Source organism: Chelmon rostratus, chromosome 16 (genome assembly GCF_017976325.1).
Source record: "Chelmon rostratus isolate fCheRos1 chromosome 16, fCheRos1.pri, whole genome shotgun sequence".
NCBI lineage: Eukaryota > Metazoa > Chordata > Actinopteri > Chaetodontiformes > Chaetodontidae > Chelmon > Chelmon rostratus.
In genome coordinates, this window is record NC_055673.1 from 23,618,149 (window position 1) to 23,631,584 (window position 13,436).

General features: G+C 41.2%; 1 protein-coding gene across 1 annotated transcript in view; it reads right to left on the minus strand.

Annotated features, from left to right (window-relative positions):
• Window positions 1–13,436, minus strand: part of thsd7aa (thrombospondin, type I, domain containing 7Aa) — a 133,999-nt gene that overhangs the window by 61,360 nt on the left and 59,203 nt on the right. The window contains exons 4-6 of the mRNA XM_041954868.1: window positions 12,358–12,606; window positions 8,669–8,850; window positions 1,439–1,594 (exon numbers count right to left, since the gene is read on the minus strand). Of these exons, the coding sequence (XP_041810802.1) occupies window positions 1,439–1,594; window positions 8,669–8,850; window positions 12,358–12,606 (587 nt within the window). The remainder of the gene's footprint in view (window positions 1–1,438; window positions 1,595–8,668; window positions 8,851–12,357; window positions 12,607–13,436) is intronic.

The window sequence follows — 13,436 nt, forward strand, 5'->3', positions numbered from 1 at the left end:
TTTGACAAGTGGCCAACAGTTAAAGTTTCTAAGAAATTAATGTAAATCTCAGTATTGCGCAGAAAAAATGGAATTTGAAATTTTGTTCAGCCCGGACTTTTGTTCAAATACTAGAACGGTGTGTGTTCCTCTACAGACAGTAGATCATAAAGTACAAACCAACATTCAACAAACTGATGTGTATTGAAATCATGCCAAATGATTCCCATGATCCATATCAGGAGGATAAAAAGATTTGAAGCTGGGAGGACACATTTTCAGTCCATGGACATCTGAATAATGAGAGCCAGGTTACACACACTTGAGAATGTGTGTGTGTGTGTTCATGTTCACTTTCCATTATGTACAGTAGACGACAGCAAGACCAGAAGCAGCGTAGTGAGCAAATGAGCGTGTGAGAGCGGATCCATCATTAAGATGCACGGAGGAGAATTTCCAACTGTCCTTTTCATTTGAGGTGCTTCATTAAGGCAGAGTCAACAGGCATTACTCATGGCAGACGCCGCTGTTCCAGGGATAATTAAGGGCTGAGGCAGCGACCGCTGAGGCAACCCCGATGATGGACTAGCGCAACCTGCCACAACAGCCAACAAATCGGCAGAGGAGATGGTGACTCCCATTCAAAACTTAGGTCTTGTGCTGTCACAAAGCCAGAATATTGACTTTGACACCAATTGTAAATTTCATACCTAATTTATTAATTAATACTAATATGATGAAGAATCCAGAAGACACATGCTGCGATATCCCAGAATAACAGTGTGAGACATTTTGATCAGTTGCTTGTACACATGTGAGCGATATGTAGGCCTGGGCAATATACAGTGTATACAGTCCCATACAGTGTGTTCACCATCTGATAGCCCACTCCCTTAAAATGTCAGAAGGGTTGGTTGCATTGCATTTTGGTACCAAAAGTCAGATAGACAGGACGTAATAAGGCAAAATAATAAGACACTGGTGAGGATGTAGGTCAGCCAGTTAGACACTTAGTCTTTCCGGTAAGCCGTTTGCTGTAGCAGTCTCTGTTCTAAGCGAGGCAAAACATGCCCTTGACCTAAGCAGAGATGAAATTGATCAAATTTAACATAGGAAGAGCCTCCAGTAACACAGATGGCATTTCCATGTCGACACAAACCCAGTGGTAGAGCGGTCACAATGCTGTGGCTGCTGCTATTGTGTGGGCAACAGTCCATTTGTTTTTTATTTGTTATTTTCTGGATCCAACTGAACCTGACTGCACCAAAGGTGAAATGGTGACGCAGGGGTTGTGTTTATGCAATAGGAAATTTTAGTTGTCATTTTGTATGAAGCCTCTCTTCTATTTGTGCTTGTGCCCAGTTTCAGGAAAGCAATGCCTGAACACTGATATGCCTGCATAACTCTGTTAACTCCTTTATGACACAGTGACATTATAATCCTGACTGTGAGGTCTTACCTTTTTTGGCTGCCTGGTCCTGGCAGTTTTCATAGGTGCAGGGTCCCCAGGCGCTCCATGAAGACACCTCGCACTCAACAGGACAGCTGATGTGGCACAGCTGGGTGGTGATCGGGGGGATACCCAGACACAGATCACTATCCATCGGTCGCAATGCTGAGGAGACACAGAAAAGATCAATAATCAAACAAACAACAAAAATCAGAACAGCAAAATGTAACAGGATACAGTGAAATGAAAGAGAACAGAAAAACCAGGCAAACGCTGTTCAACAGAAGAATCATACTTGAATGGAATGAACTCAGGGTGCTAAGATGGTGAAAGTGTTTCCTGCTTCACCGCCGGCTGCAAAATATGACTTTCTTCCTTATATATGAGAACCTTCCATTCATTTCCAAAGCTGTACAAAAGACCAAGCATATATGCTGTGCCGAGACTGCACTATTTCAACTGCAGACTTCAAAGATATGTGAAATCTGTACAGTTAAACAAAACAAACCACACAGACATGAAAACATTCAAAAAAGTAAAAAGCAGAAGTTGGTCTTTTAGATCTCCAATATCCCTGCCTTCAGAATCCCATATCCCCCCAGACAAAAAAAAAAAAAATCCTTTCAGCTGAAAATCAAAGCCAAAAAATGCAAACACTCTGCTCTTTCATTCACAGCACCCCAGACCCCCAAAATATTCCAAAACCAGAGAACTTTGAAAAAAAACAAAGTTTGTTTTGTTCTCCCAGCACAGCAGGCCAGTCCTCCATTTGGCCTGATTCTCAGTGGACCCCGGCTCCAAACAGCTGTAGGTGACTCTCTGCAAGGTCGTCAGGCTGATGAATCATTCTCACTGTGCAACAACAGGGCCTCATTCACATGCAAATTGCCTCCGCTTGGCCAAACGTGCGTCCTTTAATAGTGTTGCTCGAGTGTGCATGCATGTGGCATGCCCTTGAGTGCCTACAGTATGGAACACACATGAACAGGTGATATGTCAAATAGTGCGACGTCACTAGGTGCTATACTATCTGCATCAACATCAAATCATTTTCTGATTCTTTTCCATACTTTGATGTGTATTCTTCTTCACAGCAGCTAAACAGATGTTTTTGTGCAGAGAACAATGACAACCAGAATTGACTGATATGGGACTTCATTGTGTCAGACCATGGGGTCGGGCCCTCCAATAAGGCTGTTTATTGTATTGGGTCATCCAATGGCATCTGGGGGCCTGTATAATTCCTGTGGAACATTGCAGCAGGGGAATGAATTACATTAAATGTCATCATTACATTACTCTGTCTATCTAATAGTCATTTTACAGGTAAGACTGTTGTTAAACCCAATTCCTGATGGTTATTAAGTCTCTCAAACCAGAGCCATCAGCATATTAAAGTCTACTGCAGGTTATGGAGATCCATTTAGAGGCATCAACTTTACTAGCATTAAAAAGAATTGCCTCTTGTATTTGGAACTTTTGGTATTTTTCATGGAAGCTAAATGCTTGGCGTTGAACTGAGGTTGGGAGTAAAACCGAAGAGATTGTGGTGAAAAGGTGTTTTTTTTTTAAGTCACAAGTCTGCAAAATCAAACTGTGCAAAATTCAATTTTAAAGGCGTCCACCTCTGGCTGCAGATCTGTGGTGTCACATGTTCTCATATTGCCATTCTGAACCTTCAGAACAACATCATTATTTTTCTACTTTCTGCACCCTGGTCTTCATTTCATGAATCATTTCTGTCATGCCCCCGTGTGAGTGGCACAGCTGTGTAGAAGGTATAAGGACTGTAATGTAACTGGCCTAGAAGACAGTGATTAATTACTTCACTCCTCTGAATACTCCACTATACCCGCCTGTGCATTTTGCACTGCTCCGACATGGAATGTGTTTTTGAGATCAGCAGTCATTGATGTAGATTTAATACGCTGGGAACCACAAACTGCTATACAATTCCGAATTTTGGCTGATGAGAAATACTGATCATATTGACAGAGAATATGAAATAGCACATTATCACGACTGGCTGTGAAATTCAACATCACTGCAGCAAGCTATAACTTATAACTGTGGCAAATATGGGTGGTGCTGAAGTAGATCATCTACACTAAATGACCTGTTGATGATTTAATTCCAGTATGTCCATGTGTTGTCATGCTAACAGTACAGTCAGACATCCCATTCTTAATAAAAGGCTTTCACCCACATGGCTCATTAAGAACTTTTGGAGGACAATAGCCTCTTTGTTCTCCTCCCTCCTTGTCCAGTCTGAGCTGCTCTCCACAACCATAACAAAGGCTGATTAATGGAAATCTCCACATAGACTGACCTTGCTCAGGTATGTCTGTGCCAGATGGTCTAGTCTTCCCTGTGCTGCGCTTCCAGCCACCAAATTAGGAGTCTCGGAGGCCGCCACCCTGCGCGGCTACGTGCCAGCTGCCATCAATAACCTGACTGCCAGTTCCTTTCCAGCTGAGGATTCATGGCATCACAGTGGCACAGCTGTTGTACAGCATGTCACAGTTTGCTCCCTGATAGGGTTTCATATTCACTGGAAGTAGTACAGGAAAAACAGCTGATACAACTTATAGTAACAGCATATTCAAATATCTTGTTATCTTTATAAGAACATGAGAAACTGGCTATGAAATATGTATGCGCCACCAGGAAGAATACAAAGCTGCTTATAATAAACCAAAAGCACGAGACTGTACATCACAGTCTCGTGCTGACGTTGTCAGCAGTAATCTTTGCATGAGTGTGACACAATTTCCGGACTGAGTAAATCCTTCACTTCCCAACTGTGAGCCTATCAAATCCAGAATGAGCAGTGATCTGGAATGGCTGCAGCTCCCAGTAATCGGACTGGGAATGATGTGTGTTCACAGATATTACTGACTATTCTATCTCAGGCGCTCAGGGATTTGCCGATCATCCTTGAAAGCGAATGATAAGATTACATCAGCTTAATTGGGCTATGGATTCCCTCCACACAGCTGCTTGGCTCATCACAATGAAATCGTCCACTGCTGTGACGCAAGAGCTAGGAAATGAGTCACTTACTGTGGGCTTGATAAGAACAGTCACATATGGAGAAGGCATTCAGAAGCTGAGTGTCTAGGTCAATGCTGAAGGTGGCTTAAGACAGTTCCTCTACATGTGATGACTGCAATGACAGTCTTTTTTGACTGAAAATCACTCAATAAAGCCAGTGTTTTTTTAGATAGGGGGTTAATAATTTCCACTTAAGCAAATCTCTCAAAAAACTGTGGCAGACTCCTGGTTTGGATTATTTTTGTCATGGCTTGCTTCCCATCAATAAACCCAGCCGGTTAGATTCCTAGGAGCACCTTGTTTGAGATAACTGATGTCAGGGAGGTCAAGGTAATCAGCTTCAACATCTTGGTTTATTTCATTTGAGAGGTAAACAAGCTTTACTGGAAGAGCAAATAGATTTTTTGGTGATATCCATACTGGAAAGTTAAACACATCATTACTGAGTGTCACAGCAGCAGCCCCTTAAAGATCTTATAAGTGTGGCAAATAGTCACAGAATAAATGTGTTTATTTGCCATAACTACAAGCTATTCCTAACTTCAATGTTGTGGCAGTGAGTGACGTTTACCTTTAATGATATTTAAAAAAAAACAAAACAATATTTCCTCCTTTCATAAATATTCTCACTAAAGTGGCTGACCAATGTCATCATGGCTAAGCAATAATCCAAAGAGAGAATATCATAAACACAGACTTGTGTAAAAATATGGAGGATATTTATGTAGATTTCCCATTTCAGCCCTCTTTTGGCAAAACTAAAACTGAACATTTTCCCGTTTCTTGACCATCATTGGCTGATATTCTTGTGTGAAAGGGCCTTACAAGATAGCAAACTGACCAGATCCTTCATTTCCTCTTGCCAATCAGTTGACATTACAGCTGAAAGAAGGTGGTGAGAAAGTGTGCTAATGAATACAGGTGGTGGATAAAGGCTCTCATTTGTTAGGGGGTGGCTAAAATTATACATGACAGCACAAAACCTGTGAGAGTGAGGACAGGTGCCGGGGGGAAGAAAAGGAGGAGGATGTGGCACTGCAACTGAGCTGGCAGAGCCTCTCCTCATTTCTCACATATCACAATCCTCTCTTCTTTATTCTCACTTTTCTCCTTCTGCCGCCAGCCTTGTTCGTCACACCTTGATGCCAAATCTAGTCACTTTTCACGTGTCATAATACCCCCATTAATGTCTCCCTGCTTCCACCTGAACACTTCGCATAACAATTGTTGTGTTAACATGCCGGCAGGGTGGCTTGGCTGGAGGTGCAGCCGCTTCCTAGCTCGTCCTGACGATGTGCGTAAAGGGGAAGGGTGGAAAGCCTCACTGCTGTTAGCAAAAATGTGGAATCTTGACACTGAAGGATGAAAGTGTGGCTGCTCGTGAGCATCTGATGTGAATAATTTCTAGCAGCAGACGCCAGTTCAGCCTCCCCGGCCAGATGGACTGGGACTTATTGTGTCAGTGCTGGATAAGCAAGGGCGCGCTACCAGGCCACTTCCAGCCTCCGTGTGCTCGGTAATGCCACCAATTTACGTGAAAGCTCATATTTCATCTGCTATCCTCTCTGTGTGGCGTTTGCACATGCATTAGCATATTCATATAGCTCAGTCCCAGATTTGATATGAGGGGAAAACCACTTTAATTCTCTTCTCTGGTTCGCACATGGTTGGTAAAGCAGGGGGAGGATATCATTGACTCTGCGCAGAGCTGGAACAGATGACATGACTTTAGTGTGTGTGTGAAACGCAGCCCTAAGCAGATGATTTGAAAGCTCATAAACAACTTTTTTGTCTGCCGCTCGGCTCTAGCAGATGTGTTTTGAAGCTGTTTATAACCAGCCGGCGTCAAAACATGAGCTATTAAAAATCCTGTAATTTACTCCACAAACCCTCTTTGCTTTCTGTTGCTAAGGTATTGATTCTTGCTCCCCACTCTTAACTGATGTTGTTTGTTTGCTGTTTGAGCTAATAACAGCACTTGATAGGTGAAATGAATTCTGTCTAATGTAGTGATTGCTATGCAGTTAGAATAATGGAGCTACTTGCAATGGGTCCCAACTCCAGTATTTTACTATAAAGCAACATTCGGGATTGAAAGCAGATAATTCCCTGTCAAATCCAACCTGATGAAATTATAAACAATGCTCTTCTCTGTTCTTTGTCTTGGTCTTTGTTTACAGAATAATACAATACATGCCCATAAAATTCATATGCTAAATGGTTTTCCAACTTCTGTTTACTAGCATCAATTTTTTCCCTTCCAGGAAGACTTACAGATGTCGTAGAGAGGTGGTCTGAGTCGATGAAAAGTGGACAGCATGCATGTAGGCTGTTACTACTACTGAGGTTAAGGTTTGGGAAAAAGTCAACCCCTGTCTTTTGCTTAAAGTCAACAGTTTTTCCAATTATAACCAAGGCCTCCATCTTTCCCTGATCTTAACTGAGTGCTTTCAGTTGTCCAAACAGAACCAGAGAAGTAATAATCAAGCCTCAGCTGTCAAAAGCAGATATCGCAGGAAAGGGGTTAAATATAGAACCAGTGAACATTTTGCAGATATGTTCAGTATGTTGTGACTTAGCTGACAAGTTGAATAAAAATGTTTTGTCAGTACACCAATAGAAAACAAATTAGTTGGAGACAGGGTTGCAATAATAATAATGCATCAGAAGTAATCTGGTTCTTGATGTTAAAAATCTACATGTGGTGCCACATTTCAAGCTGCGTAGTCCTTCACAAAGCTGAAATGATGATTATCCTGTGATCTCAACATGACAAACTTGGTTTTCTCATGGCCACATGACCATTATTCAGATCGTTTGATGTTAGCATTACCTATATCACCCATTTCTTGAACATTAGACATATATGTGCTTAATAAGGCAGCGTTTAAAAGCTGTCACTGATTGCTCCTTAATGGTTAATGGATGATTCACATGGAAGTTTTTATAAATGTGTTATAAACCATTGATGATAAGAACGTTTAGGCTGCTAGGTTGTAAAAACTCTCTTATGTATTATATTCAGTCATTAGGATTCTACACAGGATAATACAATTAATAAGAACAATGTAAATGTTAGAGGGCCAGTGTGTAGGATTTAGTGACATCTAGCCGCGATGTTACAGATTGCAACCAAATGAATACCCCTTGCGTCACCCTCCCGCATGGTGGCTTCTGAAAACATGAAAAACGTGAAAGGCCCTCTGTACAGCCAGAGTTTGGTTTGTCTCTTCCGGGCTACAGTAAAATCATGGTGGTGCAACATGACGGCCTCCACCGAAGAGGACCAGCTCTCTCTGTCGATACAAATAAGCATTACTAAACAATTTATTGACATTTATGAAGACACTTATTTCCAATTATAATCCTTTATAAAGGCTACCTTATTAGAAAGTGGTACCCAAGAGTCTAATGTAGCAATCATCTGTAATTATCTCTAATCTCTGCCACAGTTTCCTTTATGATGCCACTCACATTCAGATCAGCAACCCCGTTAATAACCACAGCTGATACCTGCAACCAATCAAGCAGCTGTGTAATGTTCTTACAATATTCCCATGAAAACCTACAGTGTGCCTGTGTTTGTTAACGGTTAATGTGCAGTATATTGACCAAATTACATGGGCACTATAATATATGTACAACATTTTTTTAAAGGAAAGATACAGTAGTGTGTCTGTGATAGTCAATCATAGTGACCTAACAAGGAAAAAACACCCAGATGGCGTCTGTTCAGAGCCAAAGCCTCACCATTTGGGGAATATTTTCTCTGGCAAAGTGCAGTCAGCACAGAAGTACCATAGTGTCACAGTTACTGAGGTATGTAGGCGCCTCAGCCTGAAGGCTGAACAGGTTTCAATCATGATAAATGCATTAAAATCACTATATTTATTAGCACTATATTCTATTAGTGTTTTGGAAAAGCAGAGACACAATCACAAGGTCATCAAACTAGATGCTCTCCACCCTTTGACTGTGCATGAAAATCACAAATAGATCAATAACAAGGGATGAACTTGGACGACTCCAGCACCCACTGAGTTTTCAGTCCGGGTCTGTGAAATCTTTGCCCGCCCTAAACTGTTTTTATGTGTATAACACTTAATAAATGGTGAATAATTCAGTAAAAAAAAATAGCAATACAAGAGAAGAGACGCTAGAAGAAAAGCATGTTGGGAAAGTCACCTTCTCTGCTCCTGAGCGATCCCAGGTTAGGCGGAGTTTCAGCGCTGGTCTGGACACAGTAGACCTCCCGGGTCTGAATCCCACCTCCACATAACCCCGTCTGGTTTCCACGCCGACGGTCCTGTTGGCTCAGCAGCACATCCACCCTGCACTCTGTCCACTCTGTAGTCTTCCAGCTGTAACTAAGGACAGAGGTGGACACAAGAGGAGTTAGTCTGATACAGGACATCAGTCCCATATGGTCTTCTCTTAAAATAAAAAGTGTAATTATAGAATACAAATAATCAGTACATCAAATGTTCTTTCAAATGTTGTGGATCAGAGCTTTCAAGAAAAAGATGCATGGGAAAGGAGATCTTTTTCTTAGATTACTTCGAGGGACATTATGCCTCCCATCATCATTGTTTCCTGACACCTGCGTCTGGACCCTAAAATCAAGAGTTTTGTGAAGATTTGTTTGCCTTGTCAAATCAATCAACACATTTTTATATACAAACTGTTCATTTCCTTGTATGTCCAGCTTCTGTTCCAGAACCTGTCCTGTGTCATTCTGCTTCTTGTCATTTGACCAGTCCATCATCTAGATCCTGGTAGATAATGAATCTGTTTCTTCCTTTTATTTATGTTCTTCTCTATGTACAGCTGTACTTTGAAGTCTGAAACTAGTCTTGAGCAACATTGTTTCTCCTTCGAAAGTGTGTATTTGCTCTGTTTCAGTGTGCATTATTCGATTTAGATTGTATTATCAGATTGAATGGTATTTAATATAATTAGCTGATATACTGATGAACGCTTGATGTGATTTTTTTTTCTTTGCAATTTGGCACATCCTACCTGTTTCCTTTTTTGACCAATTATAGTCAAGATTACTTGTATAAAAGACTATAACTTCATTTTGTGCTGCAATTATGATTAAATTAATTCTTATTTAATTAAAAAAACTCCCAAAAGAGACTGACTCATGGAAAAGCCAATGACAACATATTGTTATCAACGTTTCTGTCATGCATGGCTTTTGCAGGCACTGAACAGCATCATTTGTGCCTGAGGGGTGGCGGGCATCTCTTCACATTGTAAGAAACACTTTTTATGTTACTGACCTTAGATCTCTGTTTACAATGCACTGCAGGATTTGCAATTTAACCAGAGTGTCCACCGAGAGCTCTCTAAGACTCTGGCTTTTGAGCTGAAAGGAGGTTGTTAATTGCAGCAGCTATTCATTGATGGGTTTGCGTCTGCTTAGTGAATTGGCAGCAGTCTGCTGCAGCAAAAACTCATTGTGGTTTCCACCCTGAGGTCAGAAAATGTAAACCCTGCCTCCATCTCTGCTGATAATGGAATTCATTTGAGGTCACCAATGAAAGGCTCCATATTCATGAGCAAGGTCTCTCTGTCTCTCTCTCTCAGTTGCCTCTGCACTGTGGGACAATGAGCCCCCTGGGAAAGCATTGCATCTTGGGGCTTTAAGTTGCCCAGATGGGGACGCTCAAACAGAGCAGCTCTTCAGTACCTTGGACAGAGCTGCTGCCCTGTTCCCTGCTATCTGTCACACTGATTTACTGATGCTACTCTGCCCATAAAACAGTCCAATAAAATGAGCATTATTTACTAAAAATTCAGTTTTTGCACATATTCTTACTTAATAGTATGTCACACAGTTCACTCCATTTGACAGGGATGGCACATGTTTATTTTAGCTATTGTTGGTTTTATTTATATTTTTATTAGCCTTTAATAAACCTCAATTCCCACAAGATGGACAGACTGAAGGGCAACACTCACTGCCGACATATGACAGCCGTCAAAATACCCACACTTATTGTTTTCTGCAGAAGCCAACAGACCAGCAGCATGCTGTCATGTCAGTCCCAGCACTGATGAACATGAGCGCTTCAGATCAGCGACCATTTTATTGCATATTCCAAGCATGTCCGATGTGTACGATGATTTAGGGTCATGCATTAAATGACCCAATGCCAAGCAAAGCAGACAGTGTGTCTGATACTTGAAGCGCCACTGGATGGAGGATATGAGAATTAACTTGTCAATCTCCCCACAGTTTGGACTATAGAAGATGGGGAAAATGAGCTGTTCAAACTCAAATGTCACAGTATGTGCTATGTAACCCTCAGCCACCTTTCAGCGAACTGAAACGCAAAATCGAGAACTTGTAGAATGAATAATCATGACACCAAACAACTGAGAAGTAATGGGAGCATTCTGGATTTGATGCCATTGATGTAAAAATCATGGCTAAACTTTAGGCTGTTTACTGATTTTCTAAAATACCACTACTTTGTAGAAATAGTAACTCCCCTGCTTAGCAATGAATGGAACGGATACAAAGAGGTGAAGATAAGGAAAAGTAAGGATGAGGGAGAAACATAATATGCCCACTGTGGCACTATAAAAACTATAGTATTTTCAGTGCTCACAAGCTAATCATTGCTTAAATGTATTGAAATACTGAAAGCTAGCAGATATTAAGAGATATACTTAATTATTTTAGTATTTTCATTTATTCAGAAGAAAGCATTGACAGAAACCCTTAATGAGAAACCACACTGAATCACAGAGGTTAGCAGAACAGCAACCAGCCCAGTGTTACGGCTTTGTTTCTCTTTATAACCCATCAATATTGTATTATACAGAAATCTAGCAGTTTGCCAACTTTACCACTAGGTATGATCACCTAATTTCAGCGGCTAATGAACTTGATTTAGGGAGAATATAAAAGGTCCCTGGCATTCCCTCCCAGGGATGGGGGCTGTGGGATGGGGTGTCAGGGTGGAAGAGCAGGGTGAAAAGAAACCAGAGGGCGTAGCAGCTTCCTTTCAGACACTCTATTTATGTATTCTTGCTGGCACTGAGCCAGACACAAGCCATTTCCCCTCTATCTCCCCACACGCACATACCCCAACAAGACCCTTCCACTGACCCCACCCACGTCATCCAACCAGCCTCACTCTGTCTGGGATTGTTAAAACCTGCAGACCTTAGCAGTAATGAGCTTGCCTTTTTCTCACCCTGCACTGTGAACATAATTCAGGGATGCATTTGTTTTAAAAAAGCTTTGTGCTGTTCAGGTTGCTTGCTAATGTAACTGCCAGTGAGCAATGCAAGCTGGCTAACATAAGATCCTGATGTTTAGTAGGTATCTGAATTTATCTTAATTAAGTGTGTTAGCATGCTAACAACATAACAGACACATAGTAAAGCAGAAGCTAATGGGTATGTCATTAGCTTTGCAGGTATTTGGTCATAAACCAAAGCACTGGAAAAATTAAAACTGACTTGATGATGAAGTGGGGGTCGTAGTGACTACAATTTATTACAATTTATCCTGACTTACCATGAAATGGTTTCTAAAAAGAAATGCTGCTGTTCAATTCAAACCATTTTGGCTGTAGAATCAACCAATGTGGCCAAGAATGGTTGTCCCAAATTTTATAATGAATAGTAAAATTCATGCAGGCCTGAAGGAGATTATAATGTGTGTGTGCCACACTGGGGCCAACAGGGACACCCTTGATTACTTTAATGTCAATATTTCCTTCAGTTTTGGAACGTTGATCTTTGGGTCAACCTCTCTGTAGCCTACTGGCTTTCCAGCAGCAAAAAAGTCTTGTTAGTTTAATTTTCCCGTTTGAACTAGCAGAAAACTTTTTATATCTTTGTCTAATACTTACACAATACAGGGTGGCACTCCGTCTCCCTGGGGGCTGCAAGGCTCCTTCTCCTCCACCTCTGGACAATCTGCTCCTCCACCAACTGGGAACTGGCTAACTTTTCTGGTTCGAGTCCGCTGCCCCTTGGGACCGTTGGGGTCATAGCAGTCCTTGGAGCACGCTGACCATTCAGACCATTCATTCACATCGCAGTCTTTGGTCATGACGCAGGCCTGGAAGGTCACTGGCAATGTCTCCTGAGAGCACAGGCTGGAGATGAGAAAGCAAAGGACCATAGGTCAAGATGAAGCTTTAATATTCTTTTAAAAATGTAGCAAAAATTCTAAACAAAAACTTTTCTTATTTCACTGATTATAAGATAAGATAGCTATAACTTGATTTATTCTGAGGGAAACTGTTGTGCAGCAGTGGCAGAACAAAGTAGGTAGAGTGAAAATATATAGAGATATAAATGTTTCCCTAAAACATTTTCAATGTATGTGTTTTATGAAATCAAAAAGTCTCATGCCCTTTTAATCACTGAGAGTGTGCAAACCTGCAAGAGTACCCTAATATCTTTGCTACCTAATATAAAGTAGCAATTACAAATAAGAATCAGACAACAAACAGCAAAATATATTTTAAATACAAACTTCTTAGTAGTTTATTTTTATTCTCGGCCATCGACACAAATGCTACATTCACATTTATACTCATATTATACACCTTTAGAAAGCTTAGATTCTCATGCATCGATTGATGCAAACCATGTCAAGATACGATCACAACAGGAGGTACAATAAACACCAATAGCAGACAAAGAACAGTGTTCAAAATTAACGCAAACATGGTGAATGGACTGTATTTATATAACGCTTTTCTAGTCTGCTGACCACTCAAAGTGCTTTACAACACAAGCCTGCATTTACCCATTAACACATGGTAGCATGCTCGTTGGGAGCATTAACACAATCTGACACCGATGCACCACCGATGCACAGCAACTTGGCGTTCAGTATCTTACCCAATGATACTTTGACATGTAGGCTGCGAAGGCCAGGAATCGAACAACCAACCGTCTAATAAGTGGATGACAGCTC